The 19,766-nt window shown below is 37.9% G+C and overlaps 2 protein-coding genes across 4 annotated transcripts; one reads left to right on the top strand and one right to left on the bottom strand.

Moving 5' to 3' along the window:
* Positions 1-1,848: 1,848 nt before the first annotated feature.
* LOC147306411 (uncharacterized) lies at positions 1,849-9,666 on the bottom strand. 2 transcript variants are annotated; one of them, XM_086275706.1, is made up of 11 exons: positions 9,519-9,666; positions 8,125-8,419; positions 7,446-7,518; positions 5,953-6,057; positions 5,535-5,635; positions 5,324-5,425; positions 5,024-5,150; positions 4,828-4,932; positions 4,570-4,725; positions 4,323-4,444; positions 1,849-3,457 (listed from the first exon to the last, which is right to left on the bottom strand). In XM_086275706.1, exons 1-11 carry the CDS (start codon positions 9,604-9,606, stop codon positions 3,316-3,318), a joined length of 1,416 nt encoding a protein of 471 aa, XP_086131832.1. In that variant the 5' UTR covers positions 9,607-9,666; the 3' UTR covers positions 1,849-3,315. The 2 variants fall into 2 exon arrangements, with proteins under 2 accessions (XP_086131832.1, XP_086131833.1); XM_086275707.1 differs by lacking the exon at positions 1,849-3,457 and having other exon boundaries at positions 4,319-4,444; positions 7,446-7,511; positions 8,097-8,419.
* A 3,454-nt stretch (positions 9,667-13,120) lies between these two features.
* Positions 13,121-18,917, top strand: fam216a (family with sequence similarity 216 member A). Of its 2 annotated transcripts, none has more exons than XM_086275547.1 (6): positions 13,121-13,264; positions 13,368-13,395; positions 14,635-14,750; positions 14,972-15,098; positions 15,316-15,492; positions 17,433-18,917. In XM_086275547.1, exons 2-6 carry the CDS (start codon positions 13,392-13,394, stop codon positions 17,552-17,554), a joined length of 546 nt encoding a protein of 181 aa, XP_086131673.1. In that variant the 5' UTR covers positions 13,121-13,264; positions 13,368-13,391; the 3' UTR covers positions 17,555-18,917. The 2 variants fall into 2 exon arrangements, with proteins under 2 accessions (XP_086131673.1, XP_086131672.1); XM_086275546.1 differs by having other exon boundaries at positions 16,768-18,917.
* The last annotated feature ends 849 nt before the right edge of the window (positions 18,918-19,766 follow it).

Below are 19,766 nucleotides of genomic sequence, written 5' to 3'. Positions count from 1 at the left end.
TTTTTTAATAAATGTGCAAAAACCAGCTCAATTTGTTTTTACTGTTTACTCTGTTTAGTAGATGATCCACATGTAAACTGACTGTAGGGTTTATAGTATGTGGAAAAAACAGCAATAGTACTGGCAACAGACAGGGAATGGAGTTACAGTTAATGTCTATAATAAGTATCAACATGTGTTAATTATAAAAATCATAAGAATGATAACTGCAGGTTACAAGTGAACACTATAGCTTGATAGGTAATGCAGCATTATAGACAAACCCTACAGCAACTATCTCCACCAAAACCATGGAGGAGGAGAGGCTATGATCAAGGTAGCATGGAGGGAAGTTAGCCATTAATAGTTCAGAAATGGTTCTAAAAGATCTTCCCAGCTTGTGTAAATCTACGACTCTCCTTCTTAGAGGTTTATTTATTGAATCATATAAGGAATCATCTGATATTTCTAAGAAATTATCTTGCATGAAACCCATGGATCTTTGAGGAAGTCTTTTAAGAAATCCTGTGAAGTCCAAGGTTACATGGCTTTAAAGATTATATTTAATGAGCCGTTCATCAAGGGAGTATTAACAATAATCATCCACTGGTTTCCCGACCCAGAGAGGAATTGCTCTTCCGTGTCTCCAGCAGCTTTGAACAATTCTGGGAAATCATTGGCACGCTCAATGAATCCCAGTTTATTTAGTCATTGTTTATATACTTGTAGCTAATGAGCTGGGGGAGCATGTCTTGAAGGAAACTATTTTCAAAATGCGGCTTTTGTCCTGAAAGTGTGTCATAACTGCAGGACGTGGGATATTGCCTAGTCAGGGGGGAGGAGGTCACAGTAAAAAATTTCCCAATGAGAGGCAGAGGGAGTAAAGGAAAGCGAACTCATTAAAGGATCTAGTGATGAATTTGACTGGGAATAACCAGGCTGATAAGAAACTCCATGGTGCTTTCCTGCTATGACACTCTGACCTCCACAGTCTGTCAGTTTGTTGTTTTTATCAATATCTTTTGACCTTTTAACTTTTTCTGTTAAAAGGGCAAGATTTTTGAAAAAATAGAAGAGCAAGGGGGGATTTTTTTTTCCCCCATGAAAATAAAGCAGGAACCTGTATGGGTCAATATACTCTGAAGCCTGTTACGGCCTGGGACAACAGCCTTGGTCCACAGCAGTTCGAGCTGTAAGATGCCGAAATAGAAGCTTCAGCTCTCGCCTTTGCAGGTGATGTAGATGATCAGGTATGATGGTTGACACTCAGTAAGAAGATGACCTGTTATGCTTTACTTATTTCTTAATCTTTCCCTCCTTTTTTTGTGGTCTTCTCTTTTCTTCTTGCTAATCTGCCCCTCTCTGCCTGTGAGTTCTGGCACTGTTACACTGCAGCACATCTGGAAAGTATTCACAGCCTTATGATTTCGTCACACTACAGCCTTATTCCAAAATGGATGAATTCTACACACACTATCCAATAATGACAAAGTGAAATAAGTTTGCTTGAAATTTAGGGTTTGATTAATAATATAGCCCGATATCCTTCATCACCTGTACATGTTCCTGTCTGTCATCATCTCCAAATCTGGACCTGTATGCCTGCATGGACAGTATACACATGGCTTTAAAGGGCTGGGTTTATAGCTGAAGAAGAGAAATATCCATAGTGTTGCAAAACATAATAAACTTACTGTTTGTTTTGTCTAAAGATTCGTCAGATTTTTCTCCCTATGAAAACTAGAACATGGGACCAGCTAGTCTCATTTTACCATGGTGATGTTGGTCTCCATCTAGTGGTGTTTGCTGGTGGCGCAAAGACTATACTGCCATTTGTTTTTAAATTGAAGTTTATTCATCACAGTCAGTCTTTAGCAACAGAACGATCGTGGGAATGTACAGAATCATTTCTTTCACGAAGAAAAGTCATTGAACAGAGAGGCTTAAAACGAAAAACCATAAACCAGAGCTGATGGAGGAGGTTCACGCAAAGTAGCAGGTAAAGATAAAAGCAATTTCAGAACGTTGAGATTTTGTGTAGAAGGCACATAATCTGAAGAACAGTACACAGTTCAAAGAAAATTCAGAATTACTAAGGACAACAAAAGTCAGGTTTCTTCAACAGAAATAGAACAAAGAAACTGCATCAAAACCATACATTCCCATGTCCTGGAAACAGTATAAGCCACATTTGAGACGCTACAGGAACCTATCAACTAGTCTGCTGACTGCTTACTCTATGGATCATGGCTTTCTAGCAACAGACTCAGTATTTCCTGGCATATTGTTTTTCCATCCTGTCTGTCAGAGAAGCCAGGGTCAAAGGTTACAACTGAAAGAAAGCTACAATTTTTCTAGATGCCCAAAGATTACATCTAAGCAACACGTTCGTTTAAGGGAATAACACAGCTGCAGTTATGCCTTCACTGTTCCATTAACCTGCACATGCACACTCTTACAGCTTTGTGGTAACTTTACTTCACAGCCTGGACTGTAGCAACTGTGTTGCATTCAGCCTGTGTTATATTTTTACACTCATCATATCTATTTTTAATTATTCCTTGTTTTTCTTGTTCAAAATTAGCAGTTTAGGAAGTGTGTGTGTGTGTGTTGTAAGTAGTTGTCAACAGCAGAAAAATGAGGCCAAAGCTGAAGTGGCAAAAATTGCAGTTCAGGCTGGGGAAGTGAGTCCCCATCAGGGGGCAGTGATGACTTACACAGGCAGCTCATGCTCATCTGACTCATCTGCTACTTCGGGTCATTAAACGGGACCTGTGTGTGAGCATTTGTCGCCTTTTTTGAGAATTTTTAATGGAATTTGTAATATTACAGCTTGCTAGGCAGTAGAAATAATCCCAGGAGCTTGTGCTTCATTATCAGACAATGAGGTTTTGCATGTTTATTAACAAGGCAGGAGCAGTCTCAGTGTAGATAACGGAATAATAGGTGGGCTTTTAAATCGCCTCACTCTGTAGAAATGTATGTTTGTACCTTCATAAATAAAATGTAATAAATATTAAAATATTTTTTAAAAACATGATCTAAACATTTCTTTCACTAACTTCAGTAAACAAAGCAAATTCAAGTACATAAACAACCATTACTGTTGTTTACTGTAATACAGAGTAAGAGTAAAAAACACACATTTTGCTGCTACTAAATGTCACTAAAAAGCTCTTTCACCAAAACTTTTTTGTGCCATTTGAAATTGCACAGCTTATAATGCTCCCGCAGCCAAACTCCACCTGCTGTCTTTTTTATGTTTCATAAACAAACATGTAACAATCAGCATTGATCTTTTTGTTGCGCTTCATCCCGTGTTGCCCAACTAAGAAGTCACCAGCAGGTAAGGCAGGAGAAACAGGACCTGCAAATAGGTCTGGATTCACTGCCGGGAAGAGCGTCCAGCACCTCGTTGACATCGCCATTAGAAAGACCCTTCCACTTCAGCAACTTGTTCAGGAACTTGAAGTCCTCACTGTAGTCAAAGAAGAAACCCCACAGAGTTAGTGACACATAAATTATTCTGTTAGACAGGTCTATTCATTTAAAAGAGTTTTTCTTTTCTTTTATACAGCGAAGAACAATATTTACAAGATTAAAAGTATAAAATAAGGCATCTAGAAAAGATGTTTTCCTTGATGACCTCTTTGCACACTGTCATCTGGAAGGATGAGCTAAACTGCGCACAACTGTTTTGTGCCAAGTGTTTGCATCCAGAAAATAGACATGAGGGATGTTTGACGAATTGAGAATATAGCTGCTCTGCTGGGGAAGTGTGTTTTACACGTGCAAGCTGGTAAGACGTTACTAAAAACGACTGAATGAAGCACAAATTTGTGTGCATTTTCAAGGGGAGTGTAGCAATGAGACTGTTGACTGCTCGATCAAATAGGTTATCTATGGAAGCTCCTAATTATGATCTATAGTTATATTTACATTTGTTTTACAGCAGTGAAATAGTCATATCAAGAAAAATCCTTAGGGCTCTTAGTGATCCCATGGTCTCTTGGTGAAAATGGGTTTCACAACCAGTTGGTCAGGGATGTTGCTTCCTGTCCTTGCAATTGCTTTGGTTGCAAGCAGATTGCTGTGGTTGCCCATAGTTTGCTCATAACATGGAAGAAGCGTACTTTGACTTACATTTCCAGCATGTGTCAAATTGCACTACAGTTTGAAAATAAGTCTGTGTCTCTGAAGGAAACTACAGAAATCTGCTGGTCAGAGCAGTCAGAAGGAGGCTATCGATGCAGCACCCTCTTTCCTATCAGCGAGAGGCTGAGGCCTTTACTGAGAAGGTGTGTAAACATGTTTGTATTGATACAGGTAAGAGATCATTTTACCTCTTTCTGAAATAGTCCTGCTGTAGACGTGCCATTATTATCTTCAGTGCATCAATGGATGTGCAGTCCAACACCTCTTGGATGCCCAGCATCATCTTGCGCCACTCGTGGACACCGGGAGCCTGATAAATCACAAAAAAGTATGACAGGAATTCATGTCAAGGTTAAGATTTTTTTCCAGTTGCTCTTTTGGTAAAACGTCATTCACATAACAATAAGCAGACTGTTTGCAACTTGTTGATCTCACCAAGAGTGAAATGCTCTTGTGAAGATGGTTTGCATCTTCATGTATTTGTTCACCAATATTAGGAGCCCATCGGCCCTTCAGGGTTCTCTGCTTGTTTGTTATAAGATGTTCGACATAAGTGCGGGCGATGATCTTATAGGCCTCATCCACCACCTCCTGAGACACATAAAGACAACATGAATGCAGTTTGACTGAATCGGTTTAAAAAAACAACTACAGGTAAATTTGTGTATATTTGACATCTGGGAATTTTCTTACTTTTTTCTCATCCATAACATAGGGCAGTGTGGGGAAGTGACTGTAAACACGGTAAACAAAGTGGTTCAAGTTGCTGCCCGATCTGAAGAAATCTTTAAAGTGGTTCTGCCGGACAGAAAATGTCGTATTAATAGAAGAAAATATATTTACCTATATATATATATTTTTTTAATCTGTGGTTAGGATGGATAGATACCTCTGCAATAACAGTTATAATTTCCATCAGGAATGTTAAAGTAGACTGCTCCAGGTTCTCCAGTGTTTCCACAGTTTCTTTGACAAGAGAAGGTGTGACTCCCGTACCAATCGTCTGAGCATACTTCCTGAAAGAAACAGCATAAAATATTTATAAAACAGGCATCAGCTTTGATCATCATGTTCTACAGCATGTTAAGCCTTCAAGTAGATATCCAGTGGTGAATAAGTATTTTGATTCAATTATAGGGCTCAAAGAAACTGAATTAACATTTGCCACAGAAACACAGAAACCACTCACCTGAGTTCCTTACATGTTTTCAGTGTTTTGAGGAAGTGTATTGTTTCTGGGTTGTCAGTTTGTGCCCATTTTTTAAGATCGACATACTGCTCTTCACTGTACCTACAAACCAAAGAGAATACACAGTGAAAAAAAAAACATGAGTTTCATCAAATCTCAAAATCTCAGACGTGATGAATCACCTATTTCTGAAGAAAAGATAAAGACTCACCTCTTGACAAATGTTCGAAACTCTTGGAAACAAATTTCTTGCACTTCATCGTGCAGTTCTGGAAGGAGTTTTTGTGCTTCTCTGGGTACGGCATTAATACACTTCAAGAGGGACAAATGATATGATAGGTCACTAACAGTTTTTCACTATTTACAACAGAAATTTCAAATAAACTTTCTTTGCAATGATCTAACAGAACATTTTCTATAATTTCACAGAAAACTTTTAGCATTCCTGTCATTTACTACAACAGCATTTCTCTGTCATGCAGAAAAACTGAGACATACTGTTAACATTGTATTTTCAGCTAACTCATGGACTAAATGCATAAACTTCATTAGACTGACAAAAAGTGCCCTGTATGTGACCTATGATATAAAACTCATCTGACGCTCCTGCTGAAGAGCATTTTTCCTACCTGGATAGTGTCCACATAAAGTTTAACATAATCTTCTTCTATGCAGTTTGGAGCTATGCCGGTCTCATTCTGCAGGATTTTGTCCAGCGACTCTCTGATCTCTTTCTGTGGACAAAAACGACACAGAAGTAGACTGTAAGCTTACTTTCTATCAGGCATACAATCTGAGATTCTACCAGGGAAACACCATGTCCCAAACTAGAAATGTAACTTTGCATATTTTTAATGAAGTGAGCCCTGAGGCCAATTTTGCTCATGTCAGTTGAGGTTAACTCTAGTGGCCATTTTGGTTCAGAGTAGTTTGGTTTCTATTTTGTACATTTGTACTGCTGAGAGGATGGACGTTGTTGCTTTCATTTAAATGTGTCATTGAGGGATCTGACAGACTTACTGAGTGACACTTTCTCCCAGCAGGCTGTTGATATCAGATTACTGTCTGGCCTGTTTTTCTTACAGATGATTGTAACAGTGTTTCTGTTCCTTTTCTTCTTGTGACATCTGATTGGGCTGAAGTTTCAGAAAGTCAAGTCAACTTTGAGCACTTTTAGTACCTGCATGACTCCTACAGATACTTAAAATGTATAAACCACTTTGCTTACTAACTCATATTCAAAGAAGACTCAATGAAGTAATGCAAATACTGCGTTTAGAAACATTTTCATTTCCAGTTCATTTATATGGCGATCATGAGCCAGTCTACTTGTGAACAGGGGCTGAGATTGTGGCTTTTTTTTTTTCTCAACTACTTCTATGCATCTGTTCTTTGATCTGGTTAAGGCCTGAGGTTGATCACACCTTTCAAACCAAAGAGCAACACTGCCACCAAAGGGATTGTGGGGAAAGTGTTACACTTCCAGGAAATAACTTGGTCCCACAGCTGTGGTTTACACTGGCACACAATAACAACCTCTGCGTGAGAAGTGTTGAGAGAGGTGGGACAGATAGAGACTGAAGTCCCACTGGCTTACCTCTCACTACATCTGAGAAAAGGCTAAACATCCGGAAACAGAGTTTGTGTGCGTTTGCTAATCATCATTATTTTTAATCAAACATAACTCAAAATACAAGTTGGGTCAATATGTTAAATGAGAAATGTGATTTGTGTAGTGAAAAGGTTTTGATTTTGTGTCTGTAGACATGATCTAGCTTTGACCTTGGCATAATAGTGTCAGGAATGTGAAGCATTAGAAATGTGTCACCAACACATGATTATACATGTTTTTGAACAAGACTTGGAAAAACACAAAATCATAATTTATTTGTGATTTTGCTGATGGTTAATTATGCTTAATGCTGATGCTTATATTGAATATACCTGATATTTGGGTATTTTAAAAAAAACAAAAAAAACAAATAGTATTTGTAAAGACACACCTAACTCTGTGTGTGTGTGTGTGTGTGTGTGTGTGTGTGTGTGTGTGTGTGTGTGTGTGTGTGTCACCAAAGATTGTCTGGCTCATAAAATGTATGATAAGTTATATTGGTATTCTTACCTGCACACTTTGAAGCAGCTTCTCCTTTGCCTTGTCTTTCCATTCACAGAACAGCTTTTGGTCAGACTCCCTGCTTGGAAAGTACCAGAAAATACCCACATCAGAAGTGAGCACCAGCATGTGTTAACAGCTAACATTCAGACAAGAGACAAATGCTTTCAATCCTAATTCCCTATTGATATGATGAAACCTGCTTTAACATTTTAATTCCCTGTTTTTGAAATAACAGGTTGAAGATATTGTGAATAACAATGAATAAAAGCAGACTGAACCAGTTTGCTATATGCCAGGATTTTATAGCAAATCTCTGTATTTATGCTTAAATTTTGAACACATAAAACAGAAATAACACACTGAATTAATCCGAGAGCTCTAGAAGTGATGATCATAGTTTTTCATATTTTTTCTTACCTTTTGTGCTTAACTATAAATTTGAACGCTAGTTTTCATAGATGTATGTGAATGGTGACTAGATTGGTTGTTATATAGTTACTTAGGTCTTACTGACCATTCAAAATGCTCATTTGGGCTGGAAGACACACCCAACAACCAGCTTAACATCCAAGTGCGTCATTGGTTTGATCTTCACCAAATCTATATTTAAAGGTACAAATGCACACAACAGCACTGAGCTGATGTGGCTAGTTTAACAAAAAAAAGTAAGCTGGCACATAAATACCTCGGATATTTATGTTGGACCCAGTCCATCAGTTGCAGGCATTGCTTGACAGATTTGATCTCCTGGAGCATTTTGTTCAGGATATTGAATGTCTGAGGGTTGGACCATTCAATGACACTCTGTTGTCCCAAATTAGCCTCTATGAGGTTGTAAAGGCTTTCAGAGGACACCCCAAGACACTGAATGAGATCCATAAGTGAGCTGCTTTGTTGTCTCTGCATGGATTGCTCCTCTGCAGAGTTAAAGGAGTTCTGGGCCAAAGGGTTCTCACACCCATGACCTGCACAGTCATGTCCTATGAAAGAGCCAGAAAGAACAAACAAACATGTGAACTCTACATTTGTTTCATGTTTTGACTTGATCCAAGCCAAATGAAGGGGTTATATTTTATTTATTTTTTTTCTGATAAAAAGGGGCGCCGTGTCAGACGAGGTAAGGTAAAATTCTTGCTGTGACTCGGCCAAGATATGTGACAATGAGCCTGTCAGAGTTTGCCAGCTTCTAAAAGCCTGGGTGATGTAATTGTGAATGAATGAAGTGCCAGAGACTAAGCAATTTATCAAGCTCATCCTTACTCCTGATGCTCTTTCCATTTGAGCTCAGGTGATTTTCTTTTCCATCAAGACAACAGTGTCTACCACTGAGTTGGTCCCTTTGAGAAGGACAAATAGGTGTCAGTTTTAACCCTCTCAGGCTCAAATTAACTTTTTTGTTGCTGATGCACAACCAAGTCCTGCAGTGGTACTTCTGAGTAAAAAAAAAACTCATAAAATATTTATGTGGGGTAATCAGGTTGTTAGTTTTTAACTGTCGCAAATCGGCAACGCCTGCCTCGAGAGTGTTAACATTGGTGATAGTCACCTGATGCCATTGGTTATGAGTCTTATTGTCTACTTCCTTTAATCTTGACATTCCACTTGTAGCTTGTGGCTAGTTTCTGGCTACAGTGCATGTTTTTTCACTTAATCATATCCAAACATAAAATTCGCTTTGTTTTCGGATAGGAGGAAGTAAAACCAGCACTTATGATGAAATTTAAGTGTGCACTTGGAAGCCTCGACACTTATCGATATTAACTTGGGAATGCATGTTGGGACATATTTGTTCTGGTTTGTTTGGGAATACCCTGCATACCTGAGGCTAAGCTGCGCTGATGTGCAAATATTGCAACGTTACTTTGTTGCCGCTTCAGCAACAGCTTGTGCTGCTCGTGTGTTAAACTAGTTTTTATTTCTGAGTTAATGGCCTATCAGTAACAATCAATCAATAAATAGCAATTATTTCAAACAAATATAAAATAGCCAGTCCGTGGATGATTCCAGTTATTATTCCTTGCTACATATAAACTATACAGATGAAGGATTCCCACAGTAATAATAGTAAAGCGCTCTTACCGTCTTGTATGTTGTTGTTATTTTCTATTAAGGGTTTCTTGCCCTCACTCATCCGAATCTTCTTCTTTCTGCTGAAAATCTTCTTCATATCGACTTTAACTGCTCGCTCTTTTAGCAAAGACGATGCTTGAACACATGCAGTGTCACGTTTCAGTAATGCACTCCTGGCAGCGCTGTGTGGTGTGGAGCTTATAAAGCAGTCGAAGGGATTTTCCCGTAGCATCACTGCGACTGTACAAAATGCTTTCGTTTCTGCATCATTTGACATCATCCTAACAGCAATGATGCAATGTGTAATAATAATAACAACAATAATACCTACAACTCGCCGAAGAAAGCCTGTTGTCCTAACTTTTGTGAAATTTGTGAAAACATCCTAACATTTAAATAATATATCGCTTTGGGGGGTTAAAGTGTGAACACTGTGGTTACACATTGCTGAATGAGTCGTTGTACTACAGTGTAAAACGAGTCCCACTTTAACTTGCACACATGAAAACTACATGAAATCTGTTCATTAAGAATCAGTCAAAGAATACTGTGTGTACTTATTACATATGCAACCTACAATTATGTAGTAACCTTAAAAAAGCAACAGCAGGAAAGTGAGTTGGAGACATTCTTTGGCTCTGCCCTTAGGACTTTGTCTATAAATAACTATCAATGCCAATGTAATGAGTCAGAGTGAAAAGAAAAAAAAGAAATGTGTGTATGTGTAGGCATGCAAAGTAAAGTAAAACTGCAGTACTGATTTATGTTGAACATAACAGACATTTTTAATCTGTAAAGTAGCTGACAAAATATGGCAACAGGTACACTATATGTACAAAAGTACTGGGTCACACCTCTTTGAATTCAGGTGTTTTTGGCCCTAAAACTGTATAAAATCACCTGGCTTGCAATCTGCTTTTACAAATATTTGTGAAAGACTATAGAGCTCAGTGAATTTGAGTGCGTTCTATAATGTGTCACCATTACAACAAGTGAGTTTGTGAAATTTCTGTGGGTGATATTATTGCAAATGTGGAAGTTTTTGGGAACCACAGCAAATGGCAGTCCACACAAAGCTACAGATAAATTGCTTAGTGCGTCTGGCATTAACATCAGCATGAAAACGGTGCACCAATAGCTTCTTCCCACACCGGGTCATCCCGGGACACTTCCTCACTTTTAAGCCGAACAACGTACACGAAATACATACATACATACATACGTACGTACGTACATACGTACGTACACGGAATTTACATGTAACGTCAACAAGGTAAGTGCACCTGTAATGTAGACATAACATAGACATAATGTACACTTAGATGAAATATACATACATGTACATGTAACATACAGGTAGAAGATAATGTACATGTAATGTCAACGAGATACACGAAAGTGCAACGAAGACATGTCACTGTTCAATTTCAAAATAAAATAAAAACTTAAATCAATTGTTAAGTGGTAACTGTAGCCCTGTCTCAGATCTTTATTTTCTCAGCATTCAAAGGTTTCATGATTTAGTTGGTTTAACAGATCAGGTTCTTAACTGATTTTTATCACAATGAGGATAGATGTGTTTGTATTTCAGTAGTTTTAGATCTGCAGAAATCAAAATTTGAACAGTGGATCCTTGAGGATGTGTTCTTTGTTACTCTTTACCTATCTTTAATACAAATGCAGCTCTTTTAAACCAGAATTAGTGCATTGGTGCTTTCAGTTACTGTGCTCCTGTCCTTTGGAACGAGCTGTCTGCTGACGTGAGGTCAAACAGAGCCGTGTCTACATTCAAAAGCAAACTCAGAACCTCTTTATTCTCACAGGCTGATATTTAATCACTGTGTGCCTTTTGTTGATTCCATTGCCTTGAGGCATAGTAGACCTACATAGGTTTTTAGGTTTTATGTTAAGTGTAATGAAATGCGCTATATTAAAAAATTACTGTTGTCACTGCCATTGTTTGCAACAAAGTACAACTCCTCAGTGCTGTATCTCATTTTGATGATGAATTGAAAGTCAGCAACTGGATGAGAGGTGTGTGAGAGAGAGACTAGGAGTGGACTTGGGAGTGGAATTTCCCCAGGAAAACCGTCTCCCAACAGTACAACAAATACAACAGTTTTAACTAGTTGTTGTGAGTCAAAGGAACATCCACAGGAATGGTTTCCAAAAGAACAATGCCTGTTAACGAGATGATCAGTGTTATTTTTAATATTCGCTAAAAATTGCTTTGAAAGGGCTTAATTATGAATCAATAAAGGAATTCAATTTATAGAGAAGCAGTAGTTATAGTTAATCATATCAGTCTTGCATGAATATAGGTATTTTAAAAGGTATTTTATTTACTTTATACATACCATACATTATTTACTTTCTTTATGGCAGCCCTCCTTGTCCAGGAGGATATTTAATGTGTTTACTCTGTATCTACATTGGACACGAGGCTGAATTTTCTTTAGCTTACTCTATAATGTGCAAATAATCTTGTAAAATATTAGCTCCCTTTATTTATTTTTCAGTCACCCAATTGATGGTGCTCAGTCTTTCTGTTACGCCATCACACTTTACAGTTGCCTCTGTGAGCCAATGAAACTGCCTGCATTCAAATTTTTAAATTTTCCTGCAGTTGTTGATGCTGCTTGCTGCAAACCGTTTACCTCAACTAATTACAGTCGGCGTGTCTAATTCTGCAAACCTTGAGGAAATTTCCATTACAAATATTTTATGGAGAGAAAGCTGTTATGAACATGGCGGGGATTATCCCTACATGGGCGTGCACAACAGCAAGCAGACGATCTGGATAATCCCCTCACTGCCGGCAAACTTGAAAGGTAAATGGTAAAACAGTCACAAGTAGTCTGCATTTTTATTTGATGCATGCTTTAATAGAATCAATCTGATTGTTTGGGTAAAAGATTATTGCATGGACTGAAAATACAATTTAACACCCACTGACTCTCTGGAGTATGAGGTGTATTTTTACAACTTGAAATTTGTTTACACAAATATCTAACTAGGAGCTGAGTCGTCAAGAGATAAAAGAGCTCCAATAGTTACATGAAAGTACCGAAAATACTGTACAAAGCTTCGCTGTGGGGACAAGAGCTCACCTTATTTATGGCCCTCTCAGAGTCTGATAGCTTCAAATGTATGCAGAAGATTTTATTTTTCAAAAGAATTATGATTGTTTAAAAATGTTGGATCTTTCCAGGAAAGAAAACTGCAAAAACAGGACAAATGAACAAACAAAGAAATCATTAAACATAGACATACAAAGGGGGGAGGCCCTGAGAGTACCATGGGAGTGAGTCACAGGGACTGATTTGCTTTTAGAGCAAGCCTCCAGTAGCCACTAGAGTAGTGCATGCGTAAAACAATATAATAACCACAGCCCAACGCGGCTGCTTTTTTCCAAGGATCTCAGTGTACTCTTTGTCCATGTTGAGCATTACAGGACATCTTTAAGTTAACGTTACCAATATTAATTTAAACATATCTTTCTTTCAGTTTATAATTGCAACATCTTTGAAAGGACACGCCCACTGTTCAAAGTCCTTAGATCAGACCGCCTCTTTTCTTTAATTATCTAGACTGGCCTCAGCGTGGACGATATGTGTTAAAGGTAAGGTAAACTGGCTGCTGCTGCTTGTGCACGGACTATTTGGCTTTGTGTGCCGTTTCATACTGAAAAAGCAAGTGAAATCTGCAGAAAACCAGGTGTTGCATGGGATCAATCATAATGAGACTATGCCAAGGTAAAGTAATGTTTGAAATTTAATCCATGCCAAAGTGAACATGCCATTTTTATTGCATTTATTTTATTTTTATGTTAATATAACTCATACATTTCTGTTGCAGGTTTATTTTGATGCATCAGTGAAAATGGGTATGTGTAAATTTTTGCATATCATTAAAAATGAACAAGTGAGCAGTAAAGTAAAAAAAAATGAGCAGATTTATGAAGAAACTCACACGGTGACGCCACTCTACTGAACCCTTCTGCATATTGAATCCATTGTATCGTGTCTATTTCAGTCTTTTTCCTTGGGTTAGATTTCAGATATGCATTTCAGATATGCTTCCATGGTTAAATAAACCAAACATCTTACATCTTGTCTGCACTGAAACTTGAGAGGAAGGTTTTTGTTATTGAGGACAAGTGGAAACCAGGTGAAATCCCACACCTGAATCTGACCGGGGTCAGGCCTGATAGGTAACAGGAAGAAAGCTCACTTGTGCTGATTTTTAATTAGAAGTCCTTTTGGTTTGACAGTGTAACTGAGCCCATGTGCAAATCTCTGGGTTCTTGCAGACTATATAGACTATATTCCAGATGACCTAATATGACCCTGGTCAATTTGACCTACTGCAAAAATTTCCCTTAATTAATGTTCATATCAAATTTTGAACTACAGATCTATTTAGAATGTATAAATACCTGACATTAATACATGGATGAAGAATGCTTAATTAATAAGAATTAATGAGGTTTCTCTTTACTATAAACCACTTTATAATCTTATAGTAAATGTATTTTGGGTCACTTAAGGAAAAGTCATCAAATTTCAGGTTAAAAAAAGAAGATTTATGTCATTTTTACAGCTGTCAAACATCAAAATGGGTCAAATTTGTGTGCAAGAATTCCAGAAAACTCCAGAAGTCTTTGAGTGGATTTTAAGCTTTTAAAATCTTTTATTTGAGAGTCCTTCATGGCACAAAATCCAACAGGAAATCATCTGAAGAACCGAACCCAACATCCATTAGTTAACCAGTGTTACATTAGTTAAATAAGTCAATATGGCATAAAAATTGTCATCTTTTTGTCTTCCGTTTTAAATTTTCATTTTTGAAATTACAGACACGATTATTTTGCATCTCCTATTGGTCAATGTGGAGTCGCTTTGAGTATCTTTGTAGCTATTTTTCATCTCTTTGTGGTAACGTTGCCTTTTGTCACAGTCACAGAGGGGCGGGTCAGTACCTGTGCATTATTTCCTGCTTGATTTATTCAGTCTCTCTGTTTCACCTGAAGCTCCATAGTTCCTCACATCCTGCCTCTAAGTAAAAATGTCAATTAGCCTCAAATGCAAGTTTTTCCAAATGTCTGTTTTCTATTTACTAACAGAATTTCAAAATAGTGCTGGAAACGTCAACAGCGGTTTGAAAATCAGCAGACCAGCTGATCAACGCCTAACAGCTATACAAATCCCCACAAGTGTGACTACAGCCTCATTTCTGAAGGTAAACTGTTGATCGTATGGGCTATAGACCATTTTTGTCCACTATCATCAGCAAATAATGTGCCCTCATCATAGTCAGAGGACTTTAGAAGCACTGGCAAAAGCATACATTTCTGTTTCTTCTGTAACTTCTGTAACATCCACACCTAAATGTGTTTGCACGTGTGGATTCATATGTTCGGTGTGGATCCCAGTGAAAAGTGATCTCTGCCTGCCTCTTAGCATGCAGCACTAACACCAGCTCAGAGGAAGTATCTGTACAGCATTGCAGCTTCCTATAGCACTGAGCATGTCCGGCGCCTCGTCACCCAGCACTACATGAACGTGCAGTACAGGTGTATACGAGCAGGTGAGAAGAACCAAAACAAAATAAAATAAATACAATTCAGATGTAACTTGTTGTTGTGTGCTATCTCTCTGTTTTTCTAAACTGTTTGTAAACCACTTTCACTGATAAGCATCTGACTTATCCTGTTACAGTCCTTTACAGTGAGTCATTGAGCAACGGCTGAGTAACGGCTTTCACACTGTGGTTTGTTTTGTATATTTGTTTTGTCTTTGTGTAGTCATAGACTACAACCACAAAAGAGACATACTTTTTGAGGCTTCTGTGGCCTCACCTGAGAATGACAGAGAGGATCATCTATCAAAAACACAATCGGAAGTTTCTTCAGGGTCAAAAAACAAGAGCAAGACCAGTGCAAAACATTCTAGAAAACCGTCCCAAAGAACAGAGAAGCCAGGTGAGACGTGAGCTATCAAGTGATAGCTGAAGTTACAATATTTTAAATATCCTAAGGATCATCGCTTTATTTTATCCCACCTTATTTCCCTTTTTAATATGTCCTTCTAACACCCTTACGCCTTACGCATCTGAACTAGTCTGCACATGTAGATAATTATAGTTGTCACGTATGGAGATTTTGAAAGCACTTAACGAGCAGCTCATTTCCATGTTTACTTTTCAGACTTGCAAAGAGTTAAAATGAAAACTTTTTGCCACAATATTTAGCTCATCTTTATATTTTTTAAAATGTAAAATATAAGAACCATCATTTCATGGTAATTTATACTGTAAAGTTCCCAATACATTATAGATAGGAACTCGAGAATCCCAAGCAAACAACTGGCAACAGTGTGGAGAAGAAAAAAAAGAAAATTCCCCTTGGGTTGGAAAGTACCGACTAAGGAAAGCAAAGAGAGAAAAACACTGAGAAAGGGAAAACAAAAAAAGAAAAAACTATTAATTTAAAAAACATAAATAATATTATTTAATGATAAAGAATTCTCAATTCAATTCAGTTTTATTTATATGGTGCAAAATCACAACAGCAGTTGCATCAAAGTGCTTCATATTGTAAGGTTAAGATCTTACAATACAGAGAACTTAAGAAGACTTTATTCAAAATGAGAACATTGAAAATGTTTTTTAAAAAGAAAGAGAAGTCAAAACTTTTAATGTAACATATTTGAAATTGCAGGTCCTTTAATGCATCTGCATCAACACATAGAAAGGCTAAGAAGTGCACATGGTCACAAACACAGAGAAGGAAAAGTCCGAGGAGCAAGTCAGCAAAACATTTGGAATTATTTGGAACTTTCTTCAAAAATGTTATATTTTAGTTTAATTACACCTGTTCAACTGCTCATAAACACAAATACATGGGAATATGCACGCATAAACACGCAAACGGTGCCAAGTCACTGCATTAAGGCACATGGTTAAATAACCTGCTGAAGTTCACACTGAGGCTCAGAATGAGGAAGGAAGGATACTTTTGTAACTTTGAACATGGCATAGTTGTTGGTGACAGATAGGCTGGTATTTCAGAAATGGCTGATCTACTGGGATTTTCCCACACAGGCATCTCTAGGCTTTACAGAGAACGTTTGAAAACGAAAGTCTTCAGTGAGAGGCAAAATGAAAATGCCTTGTTAATGTCAGAGGAGAATGGCCAGACCGATTTAAGCTGATAGGAAGGCAACAGTAACTCACAAATCAGCTTATTTCAATCCAGATATGCAGAAGAGCATCTCTAAATATACAACACATCAAACTTTGAGGCACATGGGCTACAGCAGCAGACTGGGTGACACTCCTGTAGCTAAGAACGGGAAACTGATGGCTCACCAAAATTGGACAATAGAAGACTGACAGATTTTGGAGTATTCAACATGAAAGCATGGCTCCATTCTGCCTTGGATCAACAGTACAGGTAGATGCTAGTGCGAGGATATCATTTTTTCATGTTTTTCTTGGCACACTTTTGGTCTTTAGTACTAGCCAAGCATTGTGTAAATGCCACAGCCTACCTGGGTGTTGCGCATGTCTGACCCTTTATGAGCGCTACATCTCCATGATAGGGTATCATGTTATAAATCATGTCAAACTGGTTTCTTGAACATGAAGATGAGTTCACTCTACTCAAACGGCCTCCACAGTCACCAGATCTCAGTCAAGTAGAGCAATTTTTGTAGTGAGATGGGAGATTTACATCATGGATGTTTAGCAACATGAACCAAAGCTTCTGAGCAATGTTTCCTGCACTTTGTTGAATCTTTGCCACAGAGAATCAACATAATAAGGCAGCCAGTGAGAGTATGCCAGTTACCAAGAATATTATCAACTATCTTATAAATATTCACTTTCTTCTGTAGAGTTAAACATTTCATTTTTCGCCAGGAGCCAGGATCAGACTGTCGGATGAGGAAGAAGAGCAGGGAGGACCAAATGATTCTCTGAGTGAATGTCTGAGCTCCCTCTCTGTGGGAGGATGGGACGGTGACAGCTTATCTGATTTGTGATTCTTTTATAATAATATAGTGACGCTTTCTGCTACTTAAACGCCACAAAATGCAGTTTCCAGTATATATACTGTATATACTGATCAGACACTACTGGTGTTTAAAGGAAAGCTTCAGGAATTTTGAATTGAGATTTTCACTTGCATCTAGAAATTGTTTACAGTTATCTGGATCATGCATTATTTGTATTTGTTGAAATAAATACTCTGTATGTGAGCTTCTAAATGTACAGCTGTGTCTTAGTTTTGTGTTAAGTTAGAATTCCTCCTTATCAGAATGTGTAACTGTTTTTCTTTTTTCTTTTTTTAAAGCCTATTTAAGCTTTAAACGATGTTTTATGCATCTGCAAGATCAGTTTTTGTAAGACGTAAAGATGAAGTTAATGTAGCGCCCTCTGTGACTGGGGGAAATCCTTTGGAAGACTTGATTTCCATGAAGTCACGTGATCGCTACCGTTAAAGAGAGGAATAATGGGAAGTGCGTGCCTGTGCTGGCGTGCTTAGCGCTTGGTGCTGGCCACAGGCTCATCACGAGCAGATACTGTTTCTTTGGCTGCTTTAAAGAAGAGTTTGCTTTCATTTTTCATTTCCTTGGCTAAATGAAGCCGACTTGGATGTTTTTTTCTTAGTGTTAACGGAAAAAGTAAAGCCTTTTTCCCCCCTTTTTTGCTGCTAACACAGGTTTCCCATTGTTGATATGAAACAGATGTTTTGGGATGCATTAGTTGCATAAGTACCTCTGGAATTCAGGAAAGTTTAAAATCTTCAAATTCTTCACGTGAGAGAGGCATTGATGATATGCTGAGGTCTGATAACTGTATTATTTTTTTTATTTTCACTTAGAATAAAGTCATTGACATCTATGTTCTGCATGTGCAATTCTTAAATGTATATGTTTATAGTTGTGTGTGACTGTCTCTTTTGTTTTATCTGTTTAGGAACTTGTATTTTCACTTTAATAGTCACTGCTATTAATTTCTACTCATCTGTTTTACAGTCCTGTGCAAAAGTCTTTAGCCACCCCATCATTTCTTGATATTTTGCAAGAAAAGGCAGCTTTCCTGTCATTTCTTTGGTGTTCAGGAATAGTTCTCCGGGCTTCTTCAAGGACATTCAACTCTCGTCTTTGGATGTTGGCTGTTGTTTCTTCTGTTCTCTGCCAAGATGATCTCACACTGCTTCAGTAATGTTCTGGTCTGGGGTTTGGGAAAGGCCAGTCAATGACTGATGGGGGTTTTCTGTCCGGGTATGCTTTTACTGAATTGGCAGCGTTTAGGATTATTGTCCTGCTGAAAAATGAAAGTGCTGCCAATCAGATGCTTTCTAGATTGTTTTAAATGGTGGATTAAAGTCTGATGATACTTTTCTGCTTTCACATTTCTGTTAATTTTCACAAGCGGCTGATTAGAACCAAAAATTTCAGATTTCGACTCACCACACCTTAAGACCTGTTGCCACTGATTTTCAGTCCACTTATTCATCAACTGAAGAGTCTCTAGCCCCGTGTCAGGTCTTTGCTGGATTTTTTTTTTTTTTTAAATTTCTAAAAGATGAGTCATATCCAAAAAATGTATGCTGTAAATAGATTTTTTTAGACCTGCCACTTCTTCTTTTGTCCTCTACTGGTCCAGTTTCCCCAAATTTGTGAAGGCCACACTGCACACTGTGCTGAGATATGCCAAGTTTTTAGCTGATAGCTTTTTACGAATCACATTCTTTCGTGCAAAAATACTATTTCATGTCTGTCAGACTGCTTTCTTGGGCATTTTTCATAGATTTGCCAAGTTGTCTGTTATGTGCAGAGACAACACTGGTTCATCACTTGAGTTAGGGGCCTTTTTTAAACTATTATTTAAGGTAACCTGAAACCTAATGTATCCTGCTTATGTTTGCCATGGCCCCGCCAATAATGTTATTATGTGGTTCAAAGACATTTTAATAATCATTTCCACCTTTTTGTAATCATGATTTGTACCAGGTGTGTTATTTAATGGGGGTATAACTATTTTTATTTAGACAATACTATAATATATGCAAAGATGATCATAATTCCCTCATGGCAAAAAATCAATGCTTTGCAATTTTCAGAGAAGCAAACAGCTTTGAGTATAAAAGAGCGATGTACACCAAGCCAGACAGAGGTTTAAACATTTCAGTAGCCTGAAATCAGGAACAGGGAGGCTTTTTCTGTCTGTGTGGTATCACAAAGCTCC

This window comes from Aulonocara sp. 'chitande type north' Nkhata Bay, linkage group LG19 (assembly GCF_057382095.1).
Source record: "Aulonocara sp. 'chitande type north' Nkhata Bay isolate Kocher_YH1m ecotype deep benthic linkage group LG19, A_spYH_male_GT1.1, whole genome shotgun sequence".
Taxonomy (NCBI): Eukaryota; Metazoa; Chordata; class Actinopteri; order Cichliformes; family Cichlidae; genus Aulonocara; species Aulonocara sp. 'chitande type north' Nkhata Bay.
The sequence above is the reverse complement of the archived record's forward strand: the minus strand, read 5'-3'. Positions and strand labels throughout refer to the sequence as shown.